Source organism: Coffea eugenioides, chromosome 1, assembly GCF_003713205.1.
Source record: "Coffea eugenioides isolate CCC68of chromosome 1, Ceug_1.0, whole genome shotgun sequence".
Classification (NCBI taxonomy): Eukaryota; Viridiplantae; Streptophyta; class Magnoliopsida; order Gentianales; family Rubiaceae; genus Coffea; species Coffea eugenioides.
Genome location: NC_040035.1, coordinates 42,296,761 through 42,312,107, shown reverse-complemented (window position 1 = coordinate 42,312,107; position 15,347 = coordinate 42,296,761). Strand labels below are relative to the sequence as shown.

At 37.1% G+C, this 15,347-nt stretch overlaps 2 protein-coding genes across 2 annotated transcripts; one reads left to right on the top strand and one right to left on the bottom strand.

The window, feature by feature from the left end:
- Positions 1 to 9: 9 nt before the first annotated feature.
- LOC113773036 (DNA polymerase epsilon catalytic subunit A-like) lies at positions 10 to 10,701 on the top strand. Its single transcript, XM_027317559.1, has 23 exons — positions 10 to 18; positions 100 to 242; positions 316 to 788; positions 1,491 to 1,638; positions 1,717 to 1,914; positions 2,005 to 2,079; positions 2,929 to 3,119; positions 3,732 to 3,915; positions 3,995 to 4,059; positions 5,802 to 5,934; positions 6,029 to 6,130; positions 6,205 to 6,288; positions 6,489 to 6,563; positions 6,731 to 6,790; positions 6,886 to 7,148; positions 7,234 to 7,282; positions 7,542 to 7,702; positions 7,798 to 7,864; positions 8,253 to 8,399; positions 8,554 to 8,724; positions 8,822 to 9,028; positions 9,347 to 9,453; positions 9,729 to 10,701. The coding sequence occupies exons 2-23, from the start codon at positions 105 to 107 to the stop codon at positions 10,096 to 10,098; spliced, it is 3,468 nt and encodes a 1,155-aa protein (XP_027173360.1). The 5' UTR covers positions 10 to 18; positions 100 to 104; the 3' UTR covers positions 10,099 to 10,701.
- LOC113776407 lies at positions 10,510 to 14,788 on the bottom strand. The gene is made up of 6 exons (XM_027321556.1): positions 14,497 to 14,788; positions 13,456 to 13,605; positions 13,298 to 13,371; positions 13,044 to 13,162; positions 12,208 to 12,291; positions 10,510 to 11,110 (listed from the first exon to the last, which is right to left on the bottom strand). The coding sequence occupies exons 1-6, from the start codon at positions 14,501 to 14,503 to the stop codon at positions 11,014 to 11,016; spliced, it is 531 nt and encodes a 176-aa protein (XP_027177357.1). The 5' UTR covers positions 14,504 to 14,788; the 3' UTR covers positions 10,510 to 11,013.
- Positions 14,789 to 15,347: the final 559 nt, after the last annotated feature.

Below are 15,347 nucleotides of genomic sequence, written 5' to 3'. Positions count from 1 at the left end.
TATTTGAAACTGAACCTGGTAAAAGTTTCCTTCACTTGGTTAATATGATGAACTTTTATTGATCAAATTGATGACTGCTTTTACGCTTTCTCATTTCAGAGATTATGAAGTTTTATGTAAGGAAGTGGTGCAAGATTTCATCAGATGGTGGCATACGTTCCATTATTGATTGGTCCTATTACAAGCAGCGTCTGAGTTCAGCTATCCAGAAAACAATTACCATTCCGGCTGCAATGCAGAAGGTACTGGATCGAATTGGTAATTGAATCTTCTTTCTTTTATCAAATGTCTAAAGTCAATTTGAAAATGTTTAAGGTGGCCAATCCTGTCCCAAGGGTAATTCATCCCGACTGGCTCCATAAGAAGGTTCGTGAGAAGGACGACAAATATCGCCAGAGGAAATTGGTTGATATCTTTGGTTCCCTGAGTAAAAATAATGGTTTAAAAGGAAGTAGTGATGTTATCAGTAACAAACAGGGAGTTGATGAACAAAATGCTGCAGATCTGGAGGATTTTGGGAAAATTAGTAGGACTTTTCGAGTTGGACCTAGACCTGTTGTTCATTGTTTTGATGCCAATGAAGTGCAGCAATTATCTAAAACAAGCTCTGAATTGGATTGTCCCCCACAACAAAGTATTCGTGATGGAGGCACTCCAAAACTATGGACATCTCCACAAGAAGCTGCTATTTCTAAGGAAAGTATTGACAGGAATGTAGATTATAGAGGATGGCTAGAATTAAAGAAAAGAAAATGGAGGGAGACACGGGAGAAAAGGAAGCGCCAGAGGTAACATTCTTCTTTGATTGGAATATAGGTTATATAATCTTGAAGGGGCAATACTGTTAAAGGCAAACTGTGATTTTATTGATGAAGATAAAATATGACTGTTTGCTCATGTTACTTTATCTTGGATCTCAAGTTATTCAAGTGTTCTGGACCGCAGAGATAGATTTAGCTTTGCAGTTTGAGAATTTAAGATACTATCAAACTGATATTGGAAGGTTTCCCAACTTCTTTTCACCCATCCAAAGCAGTGCAGGTCCTTTACACAACCACAACTGGTGCTATGGATTGAGCAATGCCTTCTGTCATGAAATATTTGATGTTGTTTTGAGTTTTTACTCTTGTTAAATTTCTTCTTTGAATTTTGCTATGATTCATGTATCCCTACCAGGATCTTCTGCTGCACTAGATGCTTGAAAATATGCTTTGACTTCAGCAATAAGGATTAATACCTGTATCCTAACTTTTCTAAGATGGCGCTGTGTTTTGAAGTTTGCTAATTTTTTAGGTGCTCTTTTGTGCTTTACATCAAGTTCTTATTCTTCTAATCCTGAAATATGTAGATCTCTTCAGTTAGATGTTAATGATTTTGAGTGCTAGAAACTCGCTTTTGACGAGTTTACCAACCATTTAGGTGTCTCAATTATAAAACTTCTAAATTAGCACGCATGCATGCCAGTAACTACATTGATGTGACTGTTGTAGGTTGGACGCTGCAAGGAAATCTAATAAACAGAATGGTATTGATGTACTTCCCGGTTTCATGTTCAAATATGGAAAAGCTAAAAGCCGAGTTGGGGTTAATTCTTATTTTGAGAATCATCAGATGGCACTCACCCGCAGCCATTGGCAGGTGATTCAGATCTCATGCTTTTAACAAAATGACATTTCAACATTAATGGTTTGCTTAGGTTTATCTATGTCCATTCAGATAATCCAGCTCATACCAAGTCCACAGCATGGACATTTTTTTGCCTGGGTAGTGATAGAAGGAGTCATGCGTAAGATTCCTATTACTGTTCCTAGGGTATTTTTCCTCAACTCTAAAGATCCAGTAACAGAAGAATTTCCTGGAAGGCGTGTGAATAAAGTTCTACCACATGGGCATACTAGCTACAATTTAATCGAGGTACAGAAGGTCCAATGAACAAAATGGTCCCAATATAGAAGTTTTGGGTTTTTGTAGTTTTTTTTAAATTTGTTTAATTGATGCCTCAAGGTCATAATTGAAGAAGAACAGTTCAAGGAAGAAAGCAAGAAGCTTGCAGCTCACCTTGCAGATCCTGAAGTGGAGGTCAGCCTACTAAAGATATGCTTTAATTGTTTACACCTTGCTAAAATTGAGCCTATTGCTGTACAGGTTTTATGATTTTTTGGCTGGATTTTCTATTGAAGCCTTTTGACCTGAGTGATGCCATTGTTTATGAACCTTGGGTGACTGACTTACTTATTTGTGAACAGTGCAACTGATTATCATTGAAAATTCATTTTTCCTGGTATTTACAAATTCAGGTAGATACATAATTGCTAATGAATGGGAAGGTCATTTTGGAATATAATGATAAGAATATGATCCAAGTGTTTTCATCACTTCCATTTCGATTGCTACTAAGATTGCAACCTTTTAACTTCATCTAATGTTATGCTGATAAACAATTTATCTGCTCTTGTTACTAGTTTGTGGAACTTTGCTCATCCTTCAATTTGATATCTTTTGCTTTTGTGGTATGTAGAGGGAATGGAAAAGGTGTATAATAGTTTTAGAATCGCTTCTTCGTGCCATTAATGAACTTGTATGTTTCAGATACGATTACTATACAAGGTTATCTGCTATCTTATCTCATGGTTCTTTTCCTCGAAAAATGCCAAGCCAATGGAGTCAGATGTTCTTACTGACTATCAACATGTCTTGATCCTTATATTCTTCTTTTTTCTCCTTTCCCTGGGAGGTTTGCGGGGAGCATCTTTTTTGGTGTTTCTGCAATGTGACAGTGTCAAAGCAATTGGTCTAGCGACACAAATTAAGCCCAAGCTGGAACTAGCTCTTAGATTCTTTCCTCATTCTTGATCTGCTCATGTTCATAGGACCTATAATCAGTTTAATATCATTCTATACACTAACTCCAAATGGAATATGTAACAGGGAATATATGAAACAAATGTGCCTTTGGAGTTTAACGCTATCCTTCAGCTTGGCTGTGTCTGTAAAGTAGATAAGAAAGCCAAAAGGCGAAATGGTCAAGATAGCTGGAGTATGAGTGAACTGCACATGAAAACAACAACTGAGTGCTCATATCTAGAACAATCACTGTCTTTCTTCTACTTGTATCACAGGTAATTGCTATACACTAACATGTTTTGCTGCTCTACTCTAAAGTATATATCTGAAGGTCATACTATTGTAGTATGAACATGGAGTTGTACTTTCAGAAATGCATAGGTTGCTTATATAAATATATCAAGTCCAAAGACATGTCTGTTGCACTTAACCTGCTGCAATGGCTTAATTTTGTAGTAAAAGCTGGTGTAGTAAAAGTATTTGTCAATGGTTTCTTCTTGTATGTGCACAGGGAATTTTGTTTGTCTGCTTCAATATTTTCTGAAGGACAAAGAATATTGCAAACATGAGAAAGCTGATAATTGATCTAGCTGTCTGTTAGTAGCAATAGTTGCTTGAAAAAGGCAGTCAATTTGAAGAAGCCAAATATGACTATGATTTTAGGACTTAGTCTTTTATAGGGAGAAAAGAAATCTTATGGTTGTTTGTTTGCCTTTAACTTGAAGAGCATGATAGATATCAAATGATAATTTCTGGTCATTGTTGTGGTTGCTTTGCATCTTAAAGGAATACATGATGCATTTCCTCTTGTATTTCATATGTGTTGTTATCTGTGCACTACCTCTATATTATAATATTCACACAATTTATTTGATATCGTGTTTCAGTATTTCTGAGGCAAGAGCAATATACGTTGGGTATTTTCCTGCATCTAGATTAATATCAGTACTGGTGGTTAATCCCTTTCAGAACAAAGAACTATCACCTCAAATTCTTGAAAAACTATTTCGAGAAGCTTGCCAGGCATTATCTTTTCAACACCCTAACTCAGCAGAAAGAATGAGTTTCAAGGTGAACTTCTTTTCTGCCCATATGATAATCTTTCTCTGCATCTGACTATTATCATCATTGAATGTGTGCTCTCATTCAGGTAGAGTATGTTGGACATGTCAAGGATGCTGAGAAGAACATGCAAAGAATGATAAATGACTACAGGTTTCTTTTTATTATTTATTATTTTTCCTCTTTCTGTTTTAATTCTGTTCATTGTCCCACTAATCCTTAGTGTCTTGTTTACTCAATCTTCTAATTCTAGCACCTTCTTGCGTGTAGGTTGTTCTGTAAACTCAGAGTACTTTTTGCAACTTTATATGTTTGAGTTGTTTTGGAAAATTCAAGCTAGTAAAATTGCTTCTTTCACAAAAAACTAGATACTGACTAGTGTTGGATGGAAGTTTAAAAGTTGATAGTGATTGCTGTCTGGGAGGAGCTATTCTGAGTACCTTCTGTAATGTGTATAAAATTGTTTCTGGTGATGCATCATAAAAAGTTTCTGTTTTCTTTAGACCTTTTATGAGGTTTAATAATAGTCCGTTATAGAAGGAAGAGCATTAATACTGAAAACCATTTTGCATCATAACATGTGGAGGTTCCTAGAAAAAGATTAATTGCTGTGTCATTTAGATAAAATGTTATGGAGATCTAAGCTACAAAAACTATGCTGTATCGATGTTATCTATTATTTGAATCATTTTATTTTGCATAACAATTTGAATCTGAAATGAATATCCTGTTAATTTAGCATGGTAACTTATGTCCATATTCAGAGTATAACTTAGCCTGTAACATGGTGTGTGGAACATGAAACAAAGAATTAGAAGAATTTTTTTTTTTTCTTGTACTTCATCATTCTTCTCATCATCCAAGCCCCTATTCTATCCGCCCCCAACAACCAAAGCCCTTGAATGCCTTGGAATCTCGGTGGTTCTTTCTTTTGTTTGGAGTCATAGTTTTAAGTTGGCTGACCTCCATCTAGTTTAATTCTAGTACACTACATAAGTTTTAAAACAAAAATCAACTAGGCAAAGTAGAGCTTCAATAATCTTGGTTTTAGAAAATTGCTGCTGGTTTGTCCACAATTTTATAAACTGGATTAGTACATTTTAGTATCTGGCATTGTTGCTAGATAAACTATTTAGCAGATCCATTGTAGTGTAAAAGATCCAAGCTACTCAAGTTTCCCCTTCTTTGACTGATTGCTCAATACTTGATCAGGATAGTCCTAAAGAACATGCCTACTTGAGATCAGTTATGTATCTCATTGAGAAATTAGACTATGCTTGTTCAAAGCCATGTGCTTAAAAGTTGTCAGAAGGGTAAGAACATGCATCCAGGCCCCAAGATGCACTTGAAGTGCCTCTGGCCATGGTATTACATAATTTGGTAATGGTGCATACATCTGTGCATAAGCCTGGCACAGGAGGCGCTTATGTTGCACCCACCCATTTTAAATTCCTAAAATGTTTTCTTCTGAGTTTGTTGCTTGTAACTAGTATTGTAACCTGGTAGATGCTTATATGGAGTCACAACTTGATTGGTCTAACAAGCTGAATTATTTCCCTAACATGCACATGTGTTGCATTTGTTAAAGCAAACACGGGACATTAAAAAGTACTTAACCATCCTTCAGTGCTATGACACTTGCTCTATGGTCGTTGGACGCTTATGGCTAATAAATTATGAGCAGACGGATCCAAAGAATAGAATTGGTCCTTTGGAAAGCCTTCTACTTTCATGCTGGTGGACTCAATAAAGTCATGTCTACATATGCCATCTTTTCATCTGCCTATGGTTGTCTATCTGTTGATTTAGCAGTTCATTTCTCTTTTCTGGATGGTTTTGAATTACTGCTGCAAATGCTTTAACTATTTGGTTCGTGTTTTGAAACTAATTGGTAGAGATCGACATCCTGGGCCTGTAATTGCTGTGATTGAGTGCCCAAATTCTGATTTGCTGAAGTCTAATATACAAGCATTAGATGATTTTCCTTGTGTGAACATTCCTTCCAATGCTCGTGATAGTCAATATCAGGTAACACAGTGAGCTGTTGCTTCAGTAGACATTTCTTGGTGACTTTATTGCTAGCATTCAATTAACAAAGAATGTTTGATGCTTTTCTCTTTAGGCTCTTGGGTGGCAAATTGTTGCTGCAAAAATTGGGATGCATCGATGTGCAGCATCTTCTCAGTGGTTGAAAGAGAGAATCACTCTTTCACGTTATGCTCATGTAAAGTGTCTTTACCATTTAGCATTTATACTGTGTTCATCTGTATAGAAGTGCTTAAAAGTCACATTTAGCAGGTACCACTTGGAAACTTGGAAGTGGATTGGCTCCTACATACAGCAGATATCTTCTTCTCAAGAGCTTTACGTGATCAGCAACAGGTTTTCCTTGATTTACATAATTCTTTGATTCTGTGCCTGATTCGATACTTTTAGTTCTTATCATGATATTTTTGTAGTTAATGTTTCTTAAAATTGAGAACATGTAACCTTTACCACATTGTGTTTCAAGTACTGGGTGTCAATAGTACTTGGTTGAATTTAAGCTACCTAAGCTGTTTGTGTTCCTGTTTATCTTCTAGGTTCTTTGGATATCTGATAACGGCATCCCAGACCTTGGAGGCGTGAATGAAGAAATGTCAAGCTTCATTGATGAAGTTAGTTTGCAATAAAAAGTCTATTCTTCTCTTCCTTTCAATTCCTTTTCCAAGGGTTTTCTGGGGGTGGGGGTGGGGGACTTTTACCACCATTTTTAATGTCACTGCAAAGTTGTGAAGTTCCTTCCAGTGCTTTCGTCTGCTAAATACTACTACTTGAAAAATAGGTGAATCAACCAATTCTCAACTACCCTGGCGCGTATAGGAAAGTTTCTGTGGAGCTTAAGGTCCATAATATCTCTGTTTATACTCTCTGTTCTATTTTCTTTCTTTTTTTGTTGTCACGCTCTTATATGTTGTTTTAACTATTACTGCTTTTCAGATTCATCACCTGGCTGTTAATGCTCTTCTGAAGAGCAACCAAATAAATGAAATAGAAGGAGGTACTCTGTTTGGACTGGACCAAGACCTGAATCCTGCTACTAAATTTCCAGATGAGCAATATTGCTTTGATGAGGTGACTTCATGTGCACCTGCATTTCGTGTCCTCAAACAGTTGATTCAAAGATGTCTGGCAGATGCAGTTACATCTGGAAATGTATTTGCTGATGCAATGCTGCAACATTTATACAGATGGCTTTGCAGGTATATACTTGTTGCAATTGGGCCATTCCTTTTTGCCCTTTTTCGCTTTTACGGTTTCATAAAACCTTGTTCATTTACACTGCAGCCCAAAGTCTAAACTACATGACCCAGCTATCTATCGCATGCTACATAAGGTAATCACTGGTACAGAAATATATTTGAATTCTTTAGAGGTGCGATCGAAGGAGTCCATTATTCAACAATTCTTTTGCACCAGAAATTCATTTACTATTGCCCCCCCCGCTCCCCGGCCCCCTTTTTGCAATTGTCTTTCCATTTCTCTAAGCTTATCCCCCATAAGTTGTATTAAAACTAAGCTTCAGGTCTAAGAAACATATTTCTTATCAAAGCCTAAGTTGCTGATGAGGAAAGTTAATTTCTTATGCATTTCAGGTTATGCAAAAGGTTTTTGCATTACTAGTGGCTGAGTTTCGCAAACTGGGTGCAACAATTGTGTTTGCTAGTTTCTCCAAAGTCATTATTGATACAGGAAAGTTTGATCTATTAGCAGCAAAAGCTTATTGTGATAGTTTGCTCAAGACTCTGCAGACTAGGTTGGTTGGTCTTAGACTCTTGCATGTCATTCGCATTCCAAATTGATGTTGGCTATCTGCTTATTCTTGTACCTCTCTTGGATTTCTATGTACAGAGACTTATTTGAGTGGATAGAGTTTGAGCCTTTGCAGTTCTGGCACTCCTTCCTTTTCATGGATCAGGTAGCTTCCCTACTCTGGATCTTCCCCCAGACTGTCATCATGATTGTCATTGTTGCTGTTGCCTTTTTGAATTGTCTACTGTTTTTGTATGCATATCATTTTCCTTAAAAGTGGGAAACAAAGTTTCATAGTCTTAAGAGAGTTTCAAGATGAGAACCATGTGAATTCACTGCTTGCTGATCTATAAGGGAAGATGAAAAAGAGAGTTTGTCCTGATACCAAGTAGTGATAAGGGATTTATGGGACATAATTGGTAAAGATTATCCAAAAACAAAGGAAGAGTATTGATAGCACTAAAACATATGTTGTCAAGGGAAGATTTCATTCGAACTTGCTGCTGAGTTTCTTTTCACTTTCTTTTTTCTGTTTGTTCACTGTGCTGTCATAGTACAATTATGGCGGAATTCAAGCTAGTTTTCAAGATGAGTCGTCTAATGACAAAGCAAGACCAAGTGATGTTAGCATACAAAAGGAATCTGAGGTGGAGATTGTGTCAAGTTGGAATATTGCTGAAAACTTGCCGAAGTTGACTCAGGTAGGTTTGTTTTCGTCTAAAGTTGACTGCAGCTTTAATTATTCCAGCAGTACTGGTCCAAAATTTTGTAATGCTGTTAAACTTTTCAGTGCATACAGTATCATCTCCTGATATTCTATGCTGTTATACATTATATTCCCTTTTTTTTTGGCAGGACCATTTCATCTTGATTGTTTCTGAATTTATGTATATGCCATGGAAATTTGCACAAGAGCAAGCTGCTAAACGAGCATGTCTGGCGGATGGTGACTTGTGCACTCCATCAATCACAGCTGCTGCTGCTGAAACTTTTGACTTACAGATGACAGAAGATCTAAAGAACAAGGTATAACTTTTTCAATCAGTCTTACTGGTGGTGAAATTTTGTGGTTCAATGTCCAAAAAGATATCAGATTGACTTTAGTTATTTGTATATCTTGCAGATTAGATCTTACTTCACGGACAAGCTTCTAAAAATTGTTTGTGATCCCAGTCTTCTCATGAAAAGAAAGTCTCACGATCAACAGAACATCATGAATACAAATACACAACCTTTGGAGAGTTGCCATCAGGGCGATCCTGCATTAGAGTTCATTAAGTATGTTTCCACAGTTTTGGCTCTTGACCAGAGTGTTCAGCATGAGGTTCTGGTAATGCATATTTTTCAATTATCCAATCTTGCAGTAATCATCACAAATCTTACTGTTTATGTTTACTAAGTCTATTTTCTGCTCGAAAGATGGAAAGCTTCCATGTTTTTTTTGAAGTATTAGTTAATTTATCCATGACTATTGAAATTATTGGGTTTAGGCATTAGATATTGTTGTTGATTTCATTCATGCACAAGTGATCTTTTCAAATTGTAGTGTGCTATCTGGCACCAGCTATTTTCCCACTATTTTCTGCTCCCTGATGTTCTCAATAGTAAGAGCCTTTTTCTGACGAATCTTGTAATCACTGTTGAGCAGATCATGAGGAAGAATCTGCTTAAATTTGTCCGTGTGCGAGAATTTGCACCAGAGGCTGAATTTTACAATCAATCTCCATCTTTCACTCTACCAAATGTCATTTGCAGGTATAAACAGTAAGAGTATCTATATACTAGTCATCGGTCATGGGGCTGAATAGAAAATTTCTGTGAACTTTTTGGCATGTGTGGCGATAGACCAGTCTCTGTTGAAAGCATTGATTTGCAAGGTTAACATAAACAAACAATTCAGTTGTAAAGAACTTATCTGTTCGTTTTTTTTTTACTTTATTTGTTAATGTTGGTTTATGTGCTATTTTCTGTGCAATCTTTTCTCATTTGAATTATATATACGTTTCTCATTTCTCTACCAATATTGCCAGCTATTGCAACGAGTGCAGAGACTTAGATTTATGCCGTGACAGAGCTTTACTAGGTCAGGAATGGCGTTGTGCCGTGCCTCAATGTGGGCAACCTTATGATCGCGAGCTAATGGAGAATGCTCTTCTACAGATCGTAAGGCAGAGAGAGCGACTCTACCATCTGCAGGACTTGGTATGCCTCAAGTGCAACCAGATTAAAGCTGCACACTTAGCTGAGCATTGCTCATGTGCTGGGTCATTTAGGTGCAAGGAAGATGTCTCAGAGTTCCGTAACAAGATGCAAGTTTTTCTAAACATCGCACAGGATCAGAAATTTCAGCTACTTCAAGAGTGTACTTCCTGGATCTTGGAAGTCAGTCAGTTTTGGTGATGAGATGTACCTTATCCTGTGAAACAAACTTGGGATGCAAAGCAACTGTCGAATACGTGTGAAACCTGCGAGATTTACAAGGAAATTGCTGGTTTCTGGGACATGCAATCTTTCATGCAACAGGAGCAGCGCCCAAGGATGACATGCTATGGGGTGGCTTGGCTGTGGTATCGGGTTTCCACCAAAAGTCAGAGACTGGGCGGCACCCATGGCGTGCAGAGGTTTGCTCTGAAATAAATTAAATTCCGTGCTCGGCTTACTTGGCTCCTACCAGTGTTATTTATGCACCTTTTGTAGCATTGCATTTTACAGCAGATTATTGCTGGTAAAGCCAAATGCCCGGAAGTCAGAGAGACCATTGAGATGTGGGTATTGAAGGGCCAGCCAGGGATGGAGGAGAGGAATCGAATGTAAATAATTTCTCAGATCTCCCATGTATATGGAAGAATTAATATACATCCACCCATATGCTACATATACGCTTTTGATTTGGCAACTCGAATAAAGCATCAATTAATGCATCTCTCAACAATGAACTGGATACAAGAGTAATAGCACCACTCATTTGCTAATAAATTCCTCTCCCTATGACTACCCTACAAAGCTGCTCACTTTTAACTAAAAATTGATTCGAGAAAATAAGGCTTTCCTTCCAGAGTATGAATAACGAGTTAACGACGCCAGTTTACATAGCTACAACTAAGTTAATGCCTACGGAAAAGATCACCGAGGCTAGGACGGGTCCCCCAGAATACTTCCCCACGCACAGGTTCTAAAAGCAAGTTAAGCCCGTGCAAGAGATTGTTCTGTTTTGATTTTGATGCTCACAGCAATTGGATCCTTCTATTCTCAAGGAAGTCAAATTCCACATTCATGTCCACATTCAAAGCAAATGCACAATATTTGCTTTGAATTTCACCAGAAAAACCATCTTCTCTTGGTGTTTGAATCAGGAACTATTTCGCTCTTGTTCCTGTTTTCCATTCCTTGCTTCAGTGCCTCGAGCCTTTTCCTGCAATCAATTTAGAAAAAGTTTACAGGTCACTCAACAGAAAAGATCAGACAAAACTATGTGCTTTAGCTCCTCAAAAAAAGTCAGTATGACCCCGGAGAGAAGAAAACAATAGCAGGCAAATGACTGGAAACAATAAAGCAAAAGGCCAAAGTCATTCTTAAACCCAAATAAAGAAAGAACATAACATCAGGCCACAAGCTACAGGGGATGATGGGTAACAAATCTAATCCATAGATGAAGCAGATGAGGAACCATCCCAAACCTGTGATATAATTCACCTATCAGCACATGCATCTGGAAGAAGTTCAGGGACGTAGTTTCCAGTTTGATTTTACTTCCATCCCCACAATCTCATAGTGCTAGTTAACAGTAGCCACACTATTAAAACAAAATTTTGGTACAAGGCTAGTGCTAGCTTACAGTTGGCACAATATTGTTTTATTTAGAACAAAATACACATACAAGGCTAGGTGAGTTCTTGGGCACCTCTCCTCTAGCAGTGCCTTAACCAATATCTACATTCCATCTGACTCTTCTGTATTAAGAATTGGTGGCATTTTACAGACTCTCCCTCTCTCAGACACACGGACACATTGACAAACACATACACAAACCCGGGAAAAGCATACACACATGCGTGCGCACACACATGTAGCATGCGCCAGCACAAATGAAGTGAAGAATCTACCAACTCATAAGCACTACATGAGCAGTTAAAGCACCCGAAATGAAGTATGCACCCTAAGGAAGAACCACATACAAAATGCTCAAATAACAGAAACCACAAAATACGTCATAAGAATGACGAGTTTGCAGTTTAAAAGAATTGAAGTCATAAAAACGCAGTTCTTATATAATGAAATCGACATTTAGTGGTGCTCGGGCTAGTCTAACCCTCATCCAAACATGCAAGTCCACTTAGTAACTATAAAGATCCCAGAAGACAAATAACTGTGGTCTTGTCATTCAATTAAGTGGTTTAGACCTCTACCAAAAAAAAAAAAAAAGATACCATGCTTCAATGTAAAGTCCAAAAGCAAGTATAATGCTCTAAATTACTTGATCCGTGCAAATGGAAAAGTAATTCTCATTACTTGGTATCAGTAAGGCGACCATGTAGACTCCATCTCTCACGAAACCCTTCCACGCCTTCTGTTCCACTTGCCAAAATCAGTCGTCTAAAAAACAAGGAAACAATAATAAGGATCTACAAGTAATTCTTTGACAAGACAATGTGTAAAAGTTGTAAAAAAGCCAGGCTTCTGCTGATTTCATTTTCTTTCCCGTTGTATTCTTATTCTCATTTTCCTCAGAGCTATAAGTGATAAGTCCATTCCTTGAAAACAATATGGCGGATGAGCAAGTCAATCAATTAAAGACAATAGAAGGCATGCAGAAGAAGTTACAGATGGTAAACAACTATAGACAAGGTAGTGTGGAAAATAGCTAAATTTTGACAGGTGCTAATCAATTTCATAATGGCTCTTTTCTTTATAAAATTCTGATCCAAGTCAAAGGTGAATCACATCTATATAATTGTGAGTCCAAAAGCTAGTTTGACAACAAACACGAGTCTAATTGAAACGCATTCTCCCAAAACAAATTTAGACTTCAAATTTGTGGCCTCATATTTAACTGAGAAGGCTACATTCTTTCCCACATCCCTGTTCAATATTAGACCAAAACACAATCTATTACTCAATACTAGACTTCATAATTATGTACAGAGTATCACCATCCTTGGTAAAAGAACAATACTTCAGTCCTGCCCCCATCAGTTGCCAAAAGACCATGGAGACATCAGAAAATTTACAGAATAATACGAACTTCTGATGTTTTGATAAAATTTAAAAAATTCCATTACCAAAGGAACAAGTTACAAAGATGTTCTTCGCTATAACCAAACCATTCGCTGCTAGATGTATATTACCTCTCCAACAATGTCACTTCTGATTCCAGCTGGGTAGATCTTTCCTTAGCTTCTTGTAAGGGCATTGACATCCCTAACTTACGCTCACTATCTTGAAGCCGTTGTCTCAGTTCCTTGTCCTGCAAAAAGAAACCTCAATCGAAGCAGTTCATAAATATATTACAGGCAGAACACCTCAGACATTTATTTCTAATAGACTAACACTATACCATGCAGGAAGCAACAAAATCAAGCACATAGTCAAATATACTCACCCTTTTCTCTGCACATTGCCGGTAGAGAGCAATCTCATCCTGACAGAAAGGTTCAATATCATTGATCTGCAAGCCTATAGCATAAAATCAAATGATAGAGGATAAACATCATTGAACATGCCCAAATGCCTAAAAGAAAGGCCAAGGACGAAACTTACACAAGAATAAGTTCCTCAAAATTCCATCACATAAATCCACACCTTCGAGCACGTGAGATGCGATTTCTGGGGGAATGAGTGGTGATGGTGGCCCCATCATCAAGTCATCCCCAACCAGAATGGTCTCCTCCATAGTTGGCTGTGCATCGACTAGAAGCCCCACAGAGAAAGTCAATCAGCAGAGGCATTACTCCATTTCATTTACATTACAGTCAAACATGCAACGCATTGATCAGAATGCTCAAAGTAACAGCACGTTGCCATCAGAAGATAAAAGGCCCCAGCCAAAGTCTTATGAACTCCGATACTTCTACCACTTAAAACCAAAAAAGAAAAAGAAAGAGTATGCAATGATAATAATGATTAGCATCATAACTATTATCACCAAAACTAGCTTTCCACTTGAAGTTTCAAGTCCTATATACATAAGAAAAAGGGATATATTCCCATTTCTATACTCCATTGTCTAATTATATGTCAAATTAAGTTGATTGGCACATTCAAAATACCAGCATTGTTCCTTTCCCTGAAACCAGTTTAAACCAAAATAAAAAAAGAAAGAGAAAAATAATCAACTAGATAGCTCTTTTTTAAACGAACTCGCACAATCACAAGTAAAAGATGGCTTAGCTAAGTGCATTTCTCCTTCCTTCCTCAGCCAACAGAAACAACAGGCAACCCTCCAAAGCCGACAATGAATAGTACACAGATACATCTAATATACAGAAATGGATAGTAACAGCAAATAACAACACTGAACCTTTCCCCAAAGCCTCGTAACCCTCGAACACCTACAAAAAGTTGAACAGAAGTGCATACATGCATGCTACAACGGAGGCTAAGTTTAAATTCTCTCCACAACGAACTTAACTATTTTCACTCAACAGAACTTGTATCAGTATCACCATCGTCTCATCATCCATACTCTCCAATAGAATTACTATTTTTTTCTAGATTGAACATTGCAAACCACTGTGTCTGTAGTTTAATTTCAAAACAAAGATATCAAGTTGCTAATGTAAAGAGGGCTCAGGCACAAACCATCCATGATATGGGTTTCTTTTTTTCTTTCTTTCTTAGCTTTTTCAGCTGGGTTGATTGATTCTTGAAACTCCGACGAGGAGTTTTAGTGATATTCTTGAATGCCTAGAAAGTTCTGAGGCATAGCAAATTAGAACTAAAATGACAAAATAAATGGTATGAAGTCACCAAAAAGAGAGATATTTGAAAAGGCTGGGCTGTGTTTGTGGTCAATTTGGCAGGAGGTTGGCCTCGCCGGCAGTGGCTGGGAGAGAGAAAGACGGCAGCTTGGGGTGGCCGTCGGTTTATATGTTTTGACAATGTCCTACCATTAGGGAATGGCACACCTATGTGTGGTAAATCCGAAAGAAAAAAATTTAAAAAAATATATTAATTGTTAAAATTTTTAGTAGTTATCGAGGTTTTGTCTTAGAAATATGGATGGGAAGAATGCGTTTGGATTAGCCATTTTTGGAGGTATTTTTGAAAAAGTTTACTGTAGTAGAGTTTTTATAGTATATTTTGGAATTATTTTAAAAAATATTTTGGGATATTTAAGAGTAGAAAAGTTTTTAGAATATATTTTGAGATATTTTTTAAATATTAAAAAAATTTAGATTACTTTTTAGAGTACCTTTTAGAGTATTTTTTTAAAAATTTTAATAGTATTTAAAAAACTAATTTTTGAAAAACTCAGCGATGGCAATTATTGCCTCGTTAGAAGTTTTGTTAGGCTAATAAAGTGGGGGGTATGTGTGTGTTTGTGCATCTTTATTGTAGTGATAGTTACGTAGAGATAGTTTAATAGATAAGATGTGGATAGATAATAATGAATATTGGAAGTGCATATTTGGTAAACTAATTAATAACAT

Bases quoted from the DNA above. Each gene is read 5' to 3' on its own strand.
- LOC113773036 (XM_027317559.1), top strand. From the start codon at position 105: ATGAAGTTTTATGTAAGGAAGTGGTGCAAGATTTCATCAGATGGTGGC. The intron at 2,080-2,928 runs GTCAGCCTACTA...AATATGTAACAG, and splicing joins TTGCAGATCCTGAAGTGGAG to GGAATATATGAAACAAATGT. The intron at 6,289-6,488 runs GTTTTCCTTGAT...TTTATCTTCTAG, and splicing joins CTTTACGTGATCAGCAACAG to GTTCTTTGGATATCTGATAA.
- LOC113776407 (XM_027321556.1), bottom strand. The intron at 13,372-13,455 runs GTAAGTTTCGTC...TTTATGCTATAG, and splicing joins TTTGAGGAACTTATTCTTGT to GCTTGCAGATCAATGATATT. The intron at 12,292-13,043 runs GTAATATACATC...CTTGTTTTTTAG, and splicing joins GAAGTGACATTGTTGGAGAG to ACGACTGATTTTGGCAAGTG.